This window comes from Trichechus manatus, unplaced genomic scaffold, assembly GCF_000243295.1.
Source record: "Trichechus manatus latirostris isolate Lorelei unplaced genomic scaffold, TriManLat1.0 scaffold00003, whole genome shotgun sequence".
Classification (NCBI taxonomy): domain Eukaryota; kingdom Metazoa; phylum Chordata; class Mammalia; order Sirenia; family Trichechidae; genus Trichechus; species Trichechus manatus.
The window spans coordinates 27,171,115-27,189,320 of record NW_004443939.1 but is presented as its reverse complement, the minus strand read 5'-3'; the positions used below and the strand labels follow the sequence as shown (position 1 = coordinate 27,189,320).

Below are 18,206 nucleotides of genomic sequence, written 5' to 3'. Positions count from 1 at the left end.
TTTCCACTTGGTCCAGGGCTTGTGAGAGGGCTCCATGGTGGTTAAAAAGCTGCCTCTTGGCTGAAGGAAGAGACTCAGGCAGAAGCCTCCACATGTTGTGGGTTCTATCCACACAGACCCCCATCTATGTGACTTTCTGGAAAGCATTCAGTTTTAAGCTCTTTGTTAAGTATGTCTCTAACAAGAAGAAATTGATTTCTAAATGACCATTTAAACACATCAAGGTCTCTGCCATTCCAAGGATTTCTATTGTCTATCCACTCACAAAGTAGAGAGAACTTTTGCTGTTTTATTTAGTTTTTTAGTAATGAAGAAAACCACCTCTAACTTGAGGTCTTTTTTTTTTCCTGGTTTGGTGCCACATTTTCCTACGTAGTTATAGTTTGGCCTTTATGGAATCTAGGTATATACATACAGCAGTAAATGTACATATGGCTAAACACTTGGGTGGCTCTTCCATAACTGTTCCAACCAGATTCCATCTCACCCTTCTTTGACCTCTGCCTCCCACATCTTCATCTGCATGTCATTGTTGTTAGGTGCTGTCAAATCGATTTTCAACTCATAGCAACCCCATGTGACAAAGTAGAACTGCCCTGTAGGGTTTCTTAGGCTGAAATCTTTATGTGAGCATATCGCCAGGACTTTCTCCTGTGGAGCCCCTGGGTGGGTTCAAACGGGACCTTTCAGTTAGCAGCCAAGCACTCCACCACTACACCACCAGGGCTCCTTCCCCCACCTGCATATTAGATACCAATGATAGCCTTTATCATATTTCACCCTGTATTAAAAATATATGTGGATGCTTCTGTGAACAACTGCCTCTTTTGTCATGAGACCGGAAGAGGTGGATGGTGCACAGCTACTATTACTGAACATTTTGATCAAAGCTTCCATAGAAGAATCCTGATCAAAAGGGGTAAAATGCAGAACATAATTTAAAATTCTCATGGACTCCAGAATTCCTGGAGCCAAGAAGGTTGTATGAACCCCTGAAACTATGGCCCTAAGATAATCTTTAAACCTTAAACCAGAAACATTGCCAGAAGTCTTCTTAAAACCAAACAATAGTTTAGCTTAACTAGTAAAAAATGTCTGCCTTGAGCATTATACTCTTTTAAGAAATATCTATATGGGATCAAACTGACAACAGCAACTCAAAAGATTAGACAGGAACCTTAAGGGGCAGTAAATTAATGTTAATGGGTGAGGAACAATTCAGAAAAGAAGAGTGAGAATGGTCATACAACTCGAAAAAAGTAATCAATGTCACTAAAGAGTACATGTAGAAACTGTTGAATTGGTGGGTGTTTTGCTGTGTATATTCTCAATAACAAAATAAAATTATATATATATGTAGACTTGTCATAGCTTCCTTTTACTACCACCATCCCTATATACTATGAACTCTATGAGACAGGTACTGTCTTAGTTACCTTTGTATGTCCTTTAAAACGTTTTACAAAGATGGCACTCAAACGTTTTTAATTGAATGCAGACTCTGAAGTAACATTCAAGCTGGAAAAGACTGTGGACATCCTGCTTTAATCCAGTAGTTCCTAAACACACATCTACCAACTGATAACAAGCTGGCTGCCTAAGGATATCAAGGAAACTTTTTAAAAATTCAACATTCTGAGGCAATTGACATGGGAAAAATGTGGAAATGACAAATATTTTGTTACTTACATATTTATCATGATAAAAAAGAAAAACGAGTATAGAGTACAGAGGAAATATTGAGTGACCAGATATATGATGTAGGGTTGCGCAGCAAAAAGTATAAACATTCTTACGTTTTCCTCCAGCTTGGCAATAGCTTCTAGGCCTCTTTTTCTTATAATGCAAGAAATGCAAATTTAAAAAAAAAAAAAAAAAACTCCACATTGTAAAGGCCGAGAGAATAGATCAATGAATACTCATTGTACTCAGTCTGGCTGCTATTGGTCACTGACTTGAGTAGCACCCATCTCAGAGAACAAGGACTAGAATGTAAGCTCCATGCAAGCAGGGATCATTGTATATTCCGTTCACCAATGTATCCTTAGATTTGGAACAGTGAACATCACAATGTCAGCGATCAAAAAATTTTAGTGAAATTTAAGACTGAATTACAAGAATTAAAAAAAAACGAAAAACATGCCAATATAAAAAAAGAAAAGAAATTTAAGACTGAACAGGCCTAATATGGGTGCTTTATATTCAAAAAATACATTATAATTACTCTCTCGTATAAATTTATAACACGTAAAATGATAAAATACACATTTTCATCTGATAAACAGCTCTTATTCAAGGTCTTTTTCATATTTTTTTCCAACACTTGCTTCTCTGTACATACATCAGGATGTTATCTCCCCAGTAACTTTCTTTTAAAGAATTAAAATTCAGCCAGCATTTTTTTGAGATGTAGTAAGGAAGCAGCTATCCCTGCCAAGGGCATGGCTGGGAGGGTTTATTAGGGATTAAGGGCTTACAAACAGTTCTAGCCATAGATTTACAGAAGCCTTCAGAGGGCTCTGGAAGGAAACAGTCACTACACTATACAACTGATACACAGAACACAGGACTTTTTAAAATGGTCTAGAATCTGTTCCAACAGGAATATTAACAGTATTATAAAAGGTACTTATCCTACTTGCCCTGTTAATTTTATTTATTTATTCATTCAGTAGACAAATTTGACTATCCCTATGATACAGTCAGAAACCCTGGTGGCACAGCGGTTAAGAGCTACAGCTGCTAGCTAACAGGTCGGCAGTTCAAATCCACCAGGTGCTCCTTGGAAACCCTAGAGAGCAGTTCCACTCTGTCCTTTAGGGTTGCTATGAGTTGGAATCGACTTAATGGTAATGGATTTGAGTTTCTGGGTTTTTTTGTTGTTTTTTTTTTTAATGATACAGTCATGCCAGCAAAACAACTTATCTGATTAAGCTTTAACACAGAACTGTCAATTTACGAGAAATACTGATAACAGAGGATGTTAAAACTACACTACAAATATGAAAGAGCAAAATACAAGTTATGGGAAACCCTACAGGATGATCTGGATTTTTCAACAAATAAATTGGGAGGGAAAAAAAACAAGATGTAGGGGAAACCTATAGATTAAAGGAGACTCAAAATATATTTTAAAGCAGTCAAAAGTAAATTATGGTGTTTAGGAAAGCACACTAAGGTGATAAGACTATAAAGAAAATAAAGAATTCATTACCACAAAAGTCAGTAGTTACTCTTGAGGGGCAGGTGGGAGGGAGCAGATGGAAGGTTCTGGGGTGACTTGACGGAGTCCCTGGGTGGTTCAAATGATTAACACACTCAGCTGCTAACCAAAACTTTAGAGGTTCAAGTCCACCCAGCGGTACCTTAGAAAAAAGGTCTAGTGATCTACTTCCAAAAAGTCAGCCATTTAAAAACCCTGTGGAGCACAGTTCTGTAACACACATTGGGTAGTCTTGAGTCAGAATGACTCGGCAGCAACTGGTGGGGAGGCGGGGTGCCTGGCAAGGTTCTATCTCTTGACATGGTGTGGTTATATGAATGTTCAACTCACTCCCTGTGTTAGTTATCTAGTACTGCTGTAACAGAAATACCACAAGTGGATGGCTCTAACAAAAAGAAATTTATTCTCCCACAGTTTGCGGGGCTAGAAGTCCAAATTCAGGGCACCAGCTCCAGGGGAAGGCTTTTTCTCTCCTTCGGCTCTGGTGGGGAAGGTCCTTGTCATCAATCTTCCCCTGGTCTTCTCAGAGAGCTTCTCAGCACAGGGACCCCAGGTCCAAAGGACATGCTCAGTTCCCTCTTGCTTGGTGATAATGAGGTACCTATCTCTCTGCCTGCTTCTCTTTCCTTTTAGCTCTTGTAAGATAAAAGGTGATACAGGTCACACCCCAGGGAAACTCTCCTTACATTGGATCAGGACTGTGACCTGAGTGAGGGTGTTGCATCCTAATCCTCTTTAACATAACCTAATCTTGACTCATTAACAACAGGCAGAAATTAGGATTCACAACACATAGGAAAATTACATCAGATGATAAAATGCAAGACAACCACACAGTACTGAGAATTATGGCCTAGCCAAGCTGACACACATTTTGGGGGGCACAATTCAATCCATAACACTCTCTAAGCTGTAAACTTCTTTTATGTGCTTTTATCCATTTATTTTGTATTTAATAATAAAAACTTGTTGAAAAGAAATGTGTACTAACTGCCAGTCTCTGCCCAGAGCAGCTCTCAGTCTTATGGAGGAGACTGCCAAGTAAATCAACAATTACCACTCAGTCTGATAAGAGTAATGGAAGCTCAGATGAGAGGCATGTCACCCAGTCCTGGGGTGGAGGGAAAGCTGTAGGTAGTGACTCCCAGGTTGTGCAGAGTAAGTAGGCATTAACAGGGGAACAATAGGAGAAAGATCTTCAGGTTAAGGACAGAACATATAAAAGTCAGCGAACTGCAAGTAGTTTGATGTTCTGGACAAGCCATGGAAGATATCTGCCATTTCTATTCCCCTGATTCAAGAAGCCTCAGAATACGTGCCATGCCTATGGTCCTCTCCTGTGGACTCCTTACACACTGTTCGCCTGCCTCTGTACCACATAATCCTGTATGTCAGACCAGAGTTGGGGCCCTGACCACAGGCCATGGTTCCTGTCCCACCTCTACTGTACCATGACTGGCTGACACAACAGAAACTCCCTTAGGGAGTTTGGATTTGAAACACACAGAGGGGGACCCAGAGAGTAGAGAGGCAAAGAAAAACAAAGTCACAAAGAGAGGAGGCAATAAGTAAGGGCCTTAAAACAGCAAAGTCAAGAGGATGAGAGAAGAGAATCAGTCAAAAGCAGAATAAGTAGAAGACTGAGAGAGGATGAGATGGAGGGTAAAGGACAGGAAGACTTGCTGTTGGTTCTCCAGAGTCTAGAGCTATTGCTTTAACCTAGACAGCATGAATGCTTTTCCAGTTTTCCATGGAACCTCAGCAGCTATAGAGGCTGACCTGGGCTTTCTTATCTCCCTGTATAAACCAAAACCTGTTGTTTTCAAGTCGATTCCAACTTATAGCAACACTATAGGATAGAGCAGAACTGCCCCACAGGGTTTTGAAGGCTGTAATCTTTATGGAAGCAGACTACCATACCACATCTTTCCCCACTGAGCGACTGGTGGGTTCAAACTGCAGACATTTTGGGTAGCTTAGCATCCAAGCGCTTAACCACTGCACCACCAGGGCTCCTTATGAACAACTTGTACTTGCCCTTTAATGTTATGTAAATTTGCCCTCACATTGAAAGAAATGAACCAACCCCTACTCACAACAAATTTATCACAATCACCTTCACTTCCTGCACATGTGGCTTTTAAATCACTGAAAAATCTACAAGCCTTTACTTGCACTAGCCAAACACACTGCCATCGAGTCAACTGTGACTTATAGCAACCCTATAGGACAGAGGAGAACTGCCCCCATAGGATTTCCAAAGCTGTAAATCTTCATGGAAGCAGACTGCCACATCTTTCTCCCACAGAGCCACTGGTGGTTTCAAACAGCCAACCTTTTGGTTAGCAGCCATGTGCTTTAACCACTGCGCCACCAGGGCTCCTTCTTTCACTAAAGCAAGGCTAAATAAGATCATATGTGCCTGTTCCGACTCACCTACAAATTCAACTTAAAGACACACTTAGGAACTGATATCATTCTAACCTGGGGACTGCCTGTATCTCCATCTCTTGCATGCTTCAAGAGCCTATCATATCCACTCAGGTGGAAGCAGCTGAGGGAAGAGGCAGGGGCCAGCCATCGGGCTATGATGTAGCAGGGGCTTGGAGACGAGTCTGGCCCTGCCCAGGGGTTCGAACTTTATCCTAGGGTTGTTCACGCCCCTACTTTAGGGGATTTACGGCACAAAGGGAAATGGTCTTATCCATTTATTACCTTCCGTATGCAATGAGGTCTATAATCTGGATTCTCCTCCTGCTTCTCAAAAAGAGTCATGATTTTTCTTGCTTGAGTGTCTTCATATAAAAATGAGGCTGACAACTCTTCAGATAAAGATTAGACTGGACTATGGGACATAAAATGATACTCGTGAAGAGTGTGCTTCTTAGCTCAAGTAGATAAATGAGACTAAATGGGCAGCTCCTGTCTGGAGATGAGATGAGAAGGCAGAGAGGGTCAGGAGCTGGTTGAACGGACACGGAAATCAGGGGCGGAAAGGAGGAGTGTGCTGTCACAGTACAGGGAGAGGAATTAGGGTCACATAACAATGTATTATAAATTTTTGTATAAGAGACTAACTTGAATTGTAAACTTTCACTTAGAGTACAACAAAAAATAAACAAAAATTTAAAAAATGAGGCTGACCCTCACGAGGGAATACTAAGCATACACAATGACGGTAATATATCTAGACCTTCTCAGATGTCACCACAAAATTCCAGAAAATACCATTATATGCAACTTAAATCAAACATTATTTATAAAGAAAATCTAATGAATGGATGGTTGCTCATTGTCCTACTTTATAAAACAAAAGTCAGAGATCAAAATTCTAGTTATTCTTGTTGTCTACAGAATAAAATCTGAACAGCTTCAAGGACAGTTGTAGTCTAGCTACTAGCTACATCTTCTGCTTCATTGCCTCCTATATCCATCATCTACTTTTATTTATCTAACTTTTATGGAGCACCTAAACCATGCAGGGATGCTAGTGCATGCTGGCAATGAGATTTAAAAAATAAAAAAAAATAAATAGTTCCACCCTCAAGGGGAGATGAGTAACTAAATTCAATTCAATGTGCTAAATTCAGGGAGAAGGTGACAGCTGAGATTTGAAAGGTTGAGTAGGAGCTATTGGAACAAAGAAGTGAGAAAAAGCAAAGAGGAAAGGAATAGCTAAATATTCTGGAATGTAAGAGAGGATTGTTTGGCGATAACATTGGAGCCGTAGGTACAGGACAGGACTCAAGAGGCAGCAGGAAATATGCAACATGCAGTTTCGCTGGGGCCATGGAGAGACTGAAGGGGAGCTAACATCAGACAGGGCAGATTCTGGAAGGTCCTGAATATTATGCTTACGAGTATGGTGGAGACTGTAAGCCAACTGAAGTGCTGAAGGTTTGTTGAGTAGACTGGTATGATCAGAGCTGTGCTTCAGGAAGACTAATATAACACTAAAAGGCTAATCTAAATATTAAAAGAGAGGATGAGTAGAGACAGAGAAATAATATTCAGGGTGGCTCTTTAGAATCTGCATTATAATAATCAGCCAAATAAATATATCAGTGACAATTGTCAATGCCCTCCCGTCAAAGACCACCAGGAATTCACATCTATATGTTTACTGCTCCTTGCAACAAGGGTAATGCACACTCCATGGAGAACCCATGTGTGTGATAAACATTAATCTAATCCCAAAATGTGAAGATTAAGCCAGTCCTCACATTCCTACTTCTCCATCCTCATGGCTAGCTGCCCCTCCTGCCCACCCCCATGCAGCACTTGTCTCTAAGCCTAGCCACCTGGAACTAATTCAGAGCTCACAAGTTAAAAGGACACTGTCCTTCGGATCAGACTGCCAAATAGGCAGACACCAGCTGCCAAGTTTGGGGACACCTCAACTATCTTCCTGGCCACAAATTTGGAGCTGGTTTCCCACTAACCCTTCAGGATACCAGGTGCAAGCTCAGGAGTCCACATGGCCCCTTTACTTTCTGACCTGCTGACTCCCACTGCCTCATTGGGTTCAAGAATTTGCTGGAACAATTCACAGAATTCATGGAGCGTATACCATACTTGTGGCACAGTGGTTAAATGCTTGGCTGCTAATCCAAAGGTCGGTGTTCACACCCACCAGCTGCTCTGTGAGAGAAAGACGTCGCAGTCTGCTTCTGTAAAGATTATAGCCTTGAAAACCGTATGGGGCAGTTCTACTCTGTGCTACATAGGGTTGCTATGAGTGGGAATCAACTCAATGGCAATGGGTTTTATACCATACTTATGACTACAGATTACAGCCAAAAAAATACAAATGAAGAGCTGCCTAGGGCGAGGTCTGGGAGGGTTCCCAATGCAAAGCTTCCATATTCCAAGGGACCTGCTGCCCTTCCAAGAACAGGTGTTCTCATCAACCAGGAAGCTCTCTGTTCAGGGCTTCCATCAGCCAGTCCTGCATGACAGGCTAAATCATACCTCCTGAGGCTAGTTGCTATCAGCCTCCCAGGTGAGTCTTTTCTGGTCTGGCCAGCCCCCACTCATCAGCACAAATTTTCAGGTGTGGCCTGAAAGTCCCAGACCAAGGCTCCCCAATTACTTCCAGGGTTACTTCTCTAGAGCCCAGGACTCCTTACTCAGGGTAAAACTAGGTCCTTTACCCCACATCACGTCTTATTAAGAGGATTTTAGAAAGAATTTATCACAGGATTTGGTCTTGTGTTAAGTGATTTTGGAGAGAGTTCAAGTAAGTGTTTGTTCTGGATTGGATGCTGTCAAGGACCAAAAAACATTTGCCATTGAGTTGATTCTGGTTCATAGTGACCTTATGTGTGTCAGAGTAGAACTTTGCTCCACAGGGCTTTCAATGTCTGTGACCTTACAGAAGTAGATCACCAGGCCTTTCTTCCAAGGCATCTCTGAGTGTATTAGAGCTGCCAACTTTTCAGTTAAACTGAGCACTTAACCATTTGCACCACTCAGGGATGCCAACCTATCTATAAGGTGGGAAAAATTGATCAAAGCTAAAGCTGTGACTGGTAAAGGAGCAGCAGTCACTCATGTTAGCCAGGATAGGGGGATGTCTGGTCATTTTATAGTTTGGATAACATTCATATTTTTGCCTGTTTAGACATAATTACAGAGTGGTCTTGTTTTCGTCTTGATACATCACAGTCACAGAGTGGCCTTGTCTGATGTTGATGTGCTGTGAAATTGTTCATGGAGAACTGCCAAGGAAAATGCCAAGGCTTAGCCAGTTCCCAGTATCAAGGACCGCTTTTCTCTTTCTTACACATTTTCAACTCGATTTTGCTAACCTTGCTTTAGAGTCCTCAGAGCTCGTTGGTAAAATTCACACCAAATTCCTAGTTCCTTCATTTTTTTGTGGGTTTTTGTTGTTTGCTTTTCCTAGGTGGGGGAGGAGGGCTGTGTGCAAGTTAGTGAAGCCCGTTTTGCTATATTCTTCCCAGATTCCCCATTTGTCAAAAAAGAAAAACGGCAGTTCCACTTGCCAGTTATCTGCATTGCTGGGAAATGATGAAGTCTGCAGAGCATTTCATGTTCTTCAGAAGTGCCACATAAATACAGAATATCGGCTTTCATAAGAGCTCCGTGTTTGTGCCAGCGAGTTAGGAAGGCGGTTTCTCGGAAGACTCACAAGGCAACTTCCCCTACACTGTAACTCATTTAGGAAGTGACTTTGTTTGCAAACAGCATCAACATTTCTGGAATTTGTGGCAATGCAAGCATCTGATACTAAGTAACTCTTTTACTTAGCTTCCCAGATTCTCCATACTACAGCTTCTTAATCCTCCTTCAAGATATGAGTGATTGTCCTCACTTCTACCCACTCCCCCAATAAAGGCTAGTCTCACTCTTTCCTCATACTACAATATCAAAAAATTAACACCTGGGCAGCTTCTGTCTGGAGGTGAGATGAGAATGCAGACAGGGTTAGAAGCTGGTTGAATGGACACGGGAAATCAGGGGTGGAAAGGAGGAGTATGCTGTCACAGTACAGGGAGAGCAACTAGGGTCACATAACAATGTATGTATAAATTTTTGTATGAGAAACTAACTTGAAATGTAAACTTTCACTTAAACTACAACAATAAACAAAAAAAATTAAAACACCTACCTAAAATACCAGTACTATAACCAGTACTAAAGTTTTACATTAACGATACATGATTTTAAGTACTGTACTTGTGAGGATTCTCTTGTTTAACAAATATTTCTAAACTATGTTATTTGTACAGTACCAGGCCCTTGGTGCTATATCAGTAAACAAACAGCCAAAAATCCTTGCCCTCGTGGAGATTATATTTATGGAGGGGTAGGGGGGCGAGATATACCATAAACAGTAAGTTTAATAAAACAGTAAGTAGGAAAGGAGATTGAGGAATAGGGGAAGTTACAATTTTAAACAGAATTATCAGTGATGACCTCACTGAGAGCAAACATACAGGAAGAAGAGCATTTTGCAGGAAGAACATCCTGGCAGAGAGGACAGACAGCAGGAAAACACTAAGGCTCCAATGTTCGAGGAATAGCCAGGAGGCCAGACTGGCTGGAGCACAAGGAATTATGTTAGAGCTAACAGGGCCTTTAGGCCATCATAGAGTTTTAGCTTTTGCTTTAAGTGAAATGGGCAGCCATCAGAGGGTTTTGAGCAGAGAGATGAGATACAGACGGTAAAGAGGCAAGGGCTGAAGCAGGGAGACCAGTGAGGAGTGTGCTACAATTATCCAGACAGTGATGATGAAGTCTGAATGAGGGTGACAGAGGTGGGATTAGCAAGATGAGGTAAGAATCTGGATATACAGTGAAACCTGTGAGAGCTGGAACTCAATGGGACTGCCTTGTTTTTCCAGGTCTCACAAGTTTTCCACCTTTGACAGGGTGCACTCTTACCATTTTTCTATCACTCTATACTAGTGGAAAACATTTGAGTTTCCCTTCTCTGAAAGGGTTCCAACTTACACAGGTTCCAGCTTTCGCAGATTTGACTGTATGTTGAAGATTAAGGCAACAGAAGTTGCTAATAGGCTGCAACTGTGATATAAAGAGAGGCGTCAAGGATCACTCCAAAAACTTTCATCAGAGGAGGATGGACTATCCATTAAGGGAGTTGGAAAAGACTAGAAGCAGTAGGTGTAAGGAGGAGGGGGGCGTGGAGATGAGTTAGTTTTAAATATACCCATCTTAACATATTCAGTAGGCAGTTGAATATAGAAGCATAGCTTTCAGGAGAGAGGTACAAGCTGGAGGTAAATTTGGCAGTTATCACAGTACTTAAGCCATGAGTCTAGATAAAGTCATCAAGGAAGTGACAATATATAAGGAAGAGACCCAAAGACTGTGCCCTGGGGAACTCCAGCGTTAAGAAGTCAGGAAGAAGAAGAGAAACCAGCAAAGAATGAAAGCAAAAATCCATTAGGTAGGAAGAAAACCAAGAGAGGATGCCATCCTGGGAGCCCCATGAAGAAAACACTTCAGGGAGAAGGGAATGATCACCGTGCCAAAGGCTGCTGGCGGATCAATTAAGGTAAGGACCAAGAATTGATCACTGGATTTAGCAACCCCAAGATCTTCGATGTGCTTAATTAAGTACAATTTTGGTGGAGTGGTCACACAAAAACTTGGTTAGAAAAAGTTTGAGAAGAGATCAACTGGAGATGGCAACTTTCTAAGAATTCTGCTATAAAGGAGAAATGAAGTAGTAGCATAGGGGATAGGGACAGGTGTCAAGAGAAGGTTTTGTTGCTTTTTGGGTTTTTTTTAAGAGTAATACCAGCACCATGTTTGTACGATGATCATAGGTCTTGAAATTAAAATCACAATTCTTGCCTTTTCTGCTTCCCAAGTACATTGCTTTATTTATCAAGAGAGGTGGAGCTATATCTACTTATTTGATTCAGTCATTCAATGAACTATTCAGTATCTATTGTCTTAGTCATCTTGTGCTGCTATAACAAATACCACAAGTGGGTGGCTTTAACAAACAGAAATTTATTCTCTCACAGTCTAGGAGGCTAGAAGTCCAAATTCAGGGTGCCAGCTCAGGGAAAGCCTTTCTCTCTCTGTCAGCTCTGGGGAAAGATTCTTGTTATCATTCATCCCTGGTGGAGGAGCTTCTCAGGCTCAGGGACCCGGGGTCAAAAGCATACATTCTGCTCTCGGTGCTGCTTTCTTAGTGGTATGTAGTCTCCATGTCTCTCTCCTCACTTCTCTCCTTTATATCTTGTAGACTGGTGTCCTGCCTCATTAACATAACTGCCACTAATCTCATCTCATCAACATCATAGAGATAGGATTTACAAAACATAGGAAAATCACATCAGATGACAAAATGGTGGACAATCACACAATACTGGGAATCGTGGCCTAGCTAAATTGATACACATATTTTGGGGGGACACAATTCAATCCATGACATCTACTATCATACACAAATGTGAGCCCTGGTAGCACAGTGGTTAAAGCACTCAGCTGCTAACCCAAAGATCAGTAGTTCGAACTCACCAGCCGCTCCATGGGAGAAAGATGAGGCAGTCTGCTTTTATAAAGATTTGCAGCCTTAGAAACCCTATGGGGCAGTTCTACTCTGTCCTATAGGTTTGCCATGAGCTTCAAACCAATTCTTCCTGGTTCAATCATGGCCAAGGAAGCAACACCAGAACAGACCTGAATTTTTTATATTTGGATGAACCAGAACCATAACCAGAATGGAAAAAATTACAGGTTGGAGACCTGCTAGAAACGTAATCTCCATTTTAGAAAAAAGGCAGCATACGTGTTGCATAGCAACCAAATCTCTTGCCCGTGGGATTTTAGGCAGAGTTGGAAAAGGTGGTGCCCTGCTCAAAGATGGTGACCGATCATAGCACTTCAAATGTGTGCCACTCTCCTCAGTCCTGCCAGTAATCCAATCTCATGCATCAGGTTCCTGTCTCTCATTCCAGGGCTTCAACCCATAAGTTTTCCCATTCTTGTTGTGGTTCCAGATCACCCAAATTTTTAAAAGTCGGGTCTGTTCCAGTTTCACTTCACTGACCATGACTGATTTAGTTCGGAGTCCTGGCTATGAGTTAGAATTGACTAAACAGCAATGGGTTTTGTTTGGTATCATACACAAAGGAGCCCTGGTTGTGAAGTGGTTAAGCACTAGGCTGCTAACCAAAAGGTTGGCAGTTCGAACCCACCCAGTGGATCCTCAGCAGAAAGACATGGTAATCTACTCCCATAAAGATTACAGCCTAGAAAACTCTATGGGGCAGTTTTACCCTGTTACATGGGGTCACTATGAGTCATAATTGACTAGACAGCAACTAGCAACATCATACACAAATCAATACAACCAAATCAGAGGAAATAATTTCTGAATTCTATACAAAAAATGAGTCTAACTGAGTTTTCAGTTTCTGAATATGCAAAGCTTCTAACTACAAAATTGATTTATTTCTAAAAAAGCTCTTTCAAATTCATTATCTTTTCCTACAATCTTCTCACATAATAGAGAAATAAGTTAACATGTCATGGCATGAGCTACTTGTCAAACAACTACAATGGCCAAAAATTCAAAATGCCCCTTCAAAAAATTTATGATTACAGCCCAAGAGTTTAATGATCAACTCATTTATGCAACCTGAATATTTTAAAAGATGGTATTAAACTTTCCGTAAGTGTCCCTGCATTTAAATTGAGTTAAGTGTTCCTTTAGACAAGATTTCTTTTTCTTTTTCTTTTTATTGAATTTCTCATTTAGTTGCTTTAAAAAAGACATCAGATATAAGGGATTTTTGCATAATTGGCCATCTGTTTCAAGGTAATAATCATAGCAGACTGCACCTTGCATTGCTACCATTTAAATCTTAAGTGATTCATAGGCTTCATTAGCTTCCTCCTTCAGGGACCATGGAATAGTTGTAATCCACAGTTGTCTGTATCTCAATAGCATCTTTTTGAGGCAATAAACATTTCTGTGGTTGAGTCTGAGGCTTTAATTGAAAAGATCATTTGTATAAGCAAAAAAAGAAGAAGAAGAAAAAGTTTTTCCCAGGTTTGTATTTGGAATTTGAATGCATATAGCCATCTCTCTAGAGAAAAGGCAAGTCCATTTATGAATCAACCATCTATTCAGTCCTAGAAGGGGAAAAAACTTTGTTTTGACTCCACTGACATCTCAGAAATTTAAACCACTATTCCCTTTGCTGGGGGAATAGGATGGGAAATGAAACCTCACTGATGTGTGTTTTATTTTAATAAATTACTTGTTTCAAAATTTACTGAGTTACTTATGACATACTATACTATGATGACCAAAATTTTATCCTGGATATACTTATTAATTCTTTTTGATCTTTTTATTTTGGAATTTTATCTTGCAAGTCAGTGTATTGGAAGCTGAAAATATTGAACACCGCTTCCAAGCTATTGCTGAGAGACTCTGGAAAACTTGGGAAGCAATACAGCCTCATAGATTTTGGAGTCAGAAAAAAAACCTGGGTTTGAATCCAGGCTCTGCCACTTACTACAGGTAATTCTGAAAGAAAAAAAAAAAAAAAGCTCTGAACCTCAAAGCCTCAGTTATCTCTAGGTGAAACAGGGATATTAGACTGAGAGAAAGTAAGAAGCTTGTCTGAAGCCAAACAGGTAGAAAGTGTTAAAGCCTAGATTCACAAGCTTATTAGTCACCAAACCGTGTCCTTAGTTCCCTAATGACTACCTGCCCACCTACCTACCCTAGAGAAGATCAAAAGGAAATTTTTTCAGTAAAAGTGTTTTTCAAATTGCAAAGTTCTATATAAGGTCGCTATGAGTCCACACTGGCTCGCCGGCAACGAGTACAAATGTAAAGCGTTATTATTACTTACTACAATACATTGATACAAATAATTCATAAAATGGGTTTGTGATTTGCCCTTTAGTGCCTGAGAACCTGAAAGAACAGCTATTACACTTCCAGCTCTCTTTCATCTCTTCTTGGAATTTTGCCTTGACCTCAGTTTCACTTGAACAAACCTGATAAACAACATTAAAGAACAGAAATTCAAATGCCGCTAAGTGCCACTCACTGAAAGGCGGTTTCTGCACGCCTGGCATGGCAGGGCAATACAATCTTGTGCTTTTCCTAAGAAGAAAGACAAAATATTTTCTTGGGCTAACTTCTCACATATACATTTGCAGTTCACTTGGGTAAACACAAAGTGGTCACATAAATGTCCACACCGAGGAAGCATAAACTGGTGCGGCCAAGATCACTCCCATATCCAAGCACTAACACATGCACGCATTCAATCTAATTAAAGCAAATTCCTGTCCCTTTTCAAGGGTATGATATGAAATTTAGAGCTGATTTCCCCCATGAGAATTTTTTTAATTAGTCCCATGAAGTTAGGTATAATGCTCTAAACTATCCATCCTTGGCATAATAAACTTCTTGGAAATACCACCAAAAGGTTTCTGGTGTCGATACCGGAAATGGCAGATGAGGGGCAAAGTGGGCCTCGGTTTATCATCTGGAAGGCACTTTTATTTATTTTTCCCCCTTATTCTGCGCAGATGCGAAGCGCTACCCTCTTATCCCTGCGGAAGAAATAGGAGAGTAAAGTCCAGATGGGGAGGGTGTTGACTGCTCTTGCCTTGCATCGCTGAATCCAGGCCTTCGAGAGCAAGCCCAGTTGTGTGAGGAAGAAAGGTCGCCCCTAGTTTCCCAGGGGCCGGATCTCCAAGCGTGAAGGTGTGACTTTCTCTCTCCCTTCCCACTCACCCCTGGGAAGTTCCCTACGGACGCCACCCGCATCCGATCTGGGGCTTGGGGAGGCACAGCTCGACCTTCCCAGGCCAAAAGTGAAGCCGACGCGGCGCGTCCGAGAGGCGGGCAGAGGCAGCGGCGGCTGCACACCTGGCTGCTTACCTCTGATGGCGAGATCTCAAAGACGCCGGCGATCTTGGCGTAGAGCTCCCGGATGCTGGAGAAATCCTCCACTCTGCCCGTGGCGCTGCCGTGTGCCAACTGCGTGTGGAAAACTAGCCTGCGTCTGGGAACCTGGTCCGGGGGACTCCCGCCGCCCGCCCCCGGCTGCTTGTCCTCCACCAGCTGGGCAGTCTCCTTGGCTTTGACTTTGGCTTTCTTCTTCCTCAGCAGCCCCAGGGGCATCTTGCCTGATTGAAGGCGGGAGCCCACTGGTGCTGTGGACGGCCTCTTCCTCCGCTCTCCGCCTCCGCCCGGCGGGACGGACTTTGCGCTCCTGCCATGGGGCCTCCGCGCAGGTAAAGGCCGCCGCTGGGCCAATGGCAGAGGCGCTTCCGCCTGGCTGCGCCGGGTTGGGGCCCCTTCGTCCACCGCGAGGACCCAGAGTAGCCAGCCACCTGCTCTCCCTCCGAAGAGAAGGAAAGATGGGCACAGTCCCGCACCTCCCAGCTTTTTCTTTTTAAAAATGGCTCCATTTCCGTAAGGTCCTTGGGATGCTGAAGCTACAAAACACACGTCTTAAAAAACAAACAGGCCCTTCTGGTGCTTTTCATAAATTCATGAGGCACTCAAGATTCGGCCAAAGACCTTCGAGTCGGTACAGTCCGTCTAGGCCATTGGGGATACGGATTTAAGTAGAAGTCAGCCTTCATCTGCTTTCTCTGCGCCTTACACCCCGTAGGGCAGAAATGGAGAGAAAAGTCACATAATCTTGAGATTGATGCCACATTAAATTGATGGTCAGCAACCTCAGCTCGGCCCTCAACACCTCTCAATAACCCTTCTCCCCGCTCCCTCGCAACTTTTTCTCCCAAACGTTCGGAAGTCTGCCAGAGCCATTTGCCCCACCTCTGCCCTTTTCTGTCTCTCTAGAAAACCCTGACTCTTTAGAGAATATTGAGGCCATCATGTGTGAACTGTGAATCCCGCAATTCTCAACCCTTTGTCTGTAGCTCCAGGGAGCCTGGTGGAGCAGTGGTTAAAGCGCTAGACGGCTAAGGTCAGTGGTTTGAAACTACCAGCGGCTCCGCGAGAGAAAGTTGTGGCAGTCAGCTTCCACAGAGATATATAGCCTTGGAAATCCTGTGGGGTCACTAAGAGTCGGAATGGGCCCTAAGGCAGTGGGTTTGGTTTTTTGTTGGTATCTGTAACTCCACTCACCTCCCTTCTCCAAACTCCCAAGAAATCTTTCTTTTGGCCCTTGATCTGATCTCCATCCCCCCTCTTCAAGGATCTCTATTTTTAAATGACTAGTTGACTCTTCCTCCTTTCCACATGATGCCACTGGGGGTCCACAAATTCAAATCGCTTACTTTGACTCCCTGCAGTTCCCTCTAGCTACATTTTCATAACAAAGCAAAACGGTCTCGAATTGCTAGCTATAGTTCCTAACTTCCCTTCACTCTTAGATTCACTGTGATCAGACTTTGCCTCCACACTCCACACAAGTTGCTCTGATTATGGTCGGCACTTTTTAATCACCAAATATAATCAACTCTTTTCAGTCCTTGTCTTGACCTTTAACATCTAACTCTGTTGACCATTTCATTCTTCTTAAATCTCATCTCTTGGCTTCCTTTCCTCCCACCTCACGCACCTTGCCAGCTGCTTCTCTGGAAACTCTGTTCCCCAAGGCTGTTTTTCCTTGTCTGCCTTCCCTTCTTTTTCTGTGGCTGTTCTTGAATGATCACATTTACTCTCTTGGATTCAACAGATGTTGTTGACTACCAAATTTATATCTCCAGTTCAGTCTACCAGAAAGGGAATGTACAAAGCAGAGCTCATCGTTTCCCCTAAACTTTTTTTTTGGAGGAGGGGAGGCGAAGGGAGAACTCCTGCTTTCGGTAAATAGGACCACCATGCACTCAATGGCCCAGACCAGACACCTGTGAGTCACCATACCAAACTTCCTTTTCCTTCCTTCACCTCTCGCATCAGTTCAGTCCTGAAAAATCTGTTTCTGAAATTAAGGTTAGCAGCTATACTTGGGAGGGGAGTCCATGAATTCTTAGGATAACTCTTTAAATGTTGTGTTTTATGTTTCTATGACTTAAAAAAAAATTAATATAAACATTCTCCATCATCTGGGTGACTATCTGAAAATGGAATACTACCTCAGGATTGCAGGGTTAGAATTTGCCATTGTGTTTATCATTGCTATGGCACCAAATAGCACCAAACAATTTTATTGTCTTGGGTTAATGAGAAAAGAGTAAAGGAAACTTAATGATGTCTCAAGTGAAGGCCAAATAACTTCACAACGCATTGTATGACTATACAGCTCACAAAAGTTTGATTGAAGAAAAGTAGAAGGAGAATAAGTCATCATGGCCTCATAGCATCATGGCAGGGCCACTGCTAGCGTATAGGGCACCTTTATACAAATTAGGAAAAAGCACCCTCTCAAAGTAGATGATTTAAAAAACAGGTGTACCAGTCTGGGTAGACAGAACACATTGCTAGGCTGCATGGCATGGTAAGTTCCTCAAGCCAGACTTCAGCTCCCATTTGTCC

The 18,206-nt window shown here is 42.2% G+C and overlaps 1 protein-coding gene across 1 annotated transcript in view; it reads right to left on the bottom strand.

Moving 5' to 3' along the window:
• Window positions 1–15,899, bottom strand: part of GIPC2 (GIPC PDZ domain containing family member 2) — a 93,725-nt gene extending 77,826 nt beyond the window's left edge. The window contains exon 1 of the mRNA XM_004369086.3: window positions 15,636–15,899. Coding sequence (XP_004369143.1) covers window positions 15,636–15,878 — 243 coding nt within the window. The 5' untranslated portion in view covers window positions 15,879–15,899. The remainder of the gene's footprint in view (window positions 1–15,635) is intronic.
• Window positions 15,900–18,206: the final 2,307 nt, after the last annotated feature.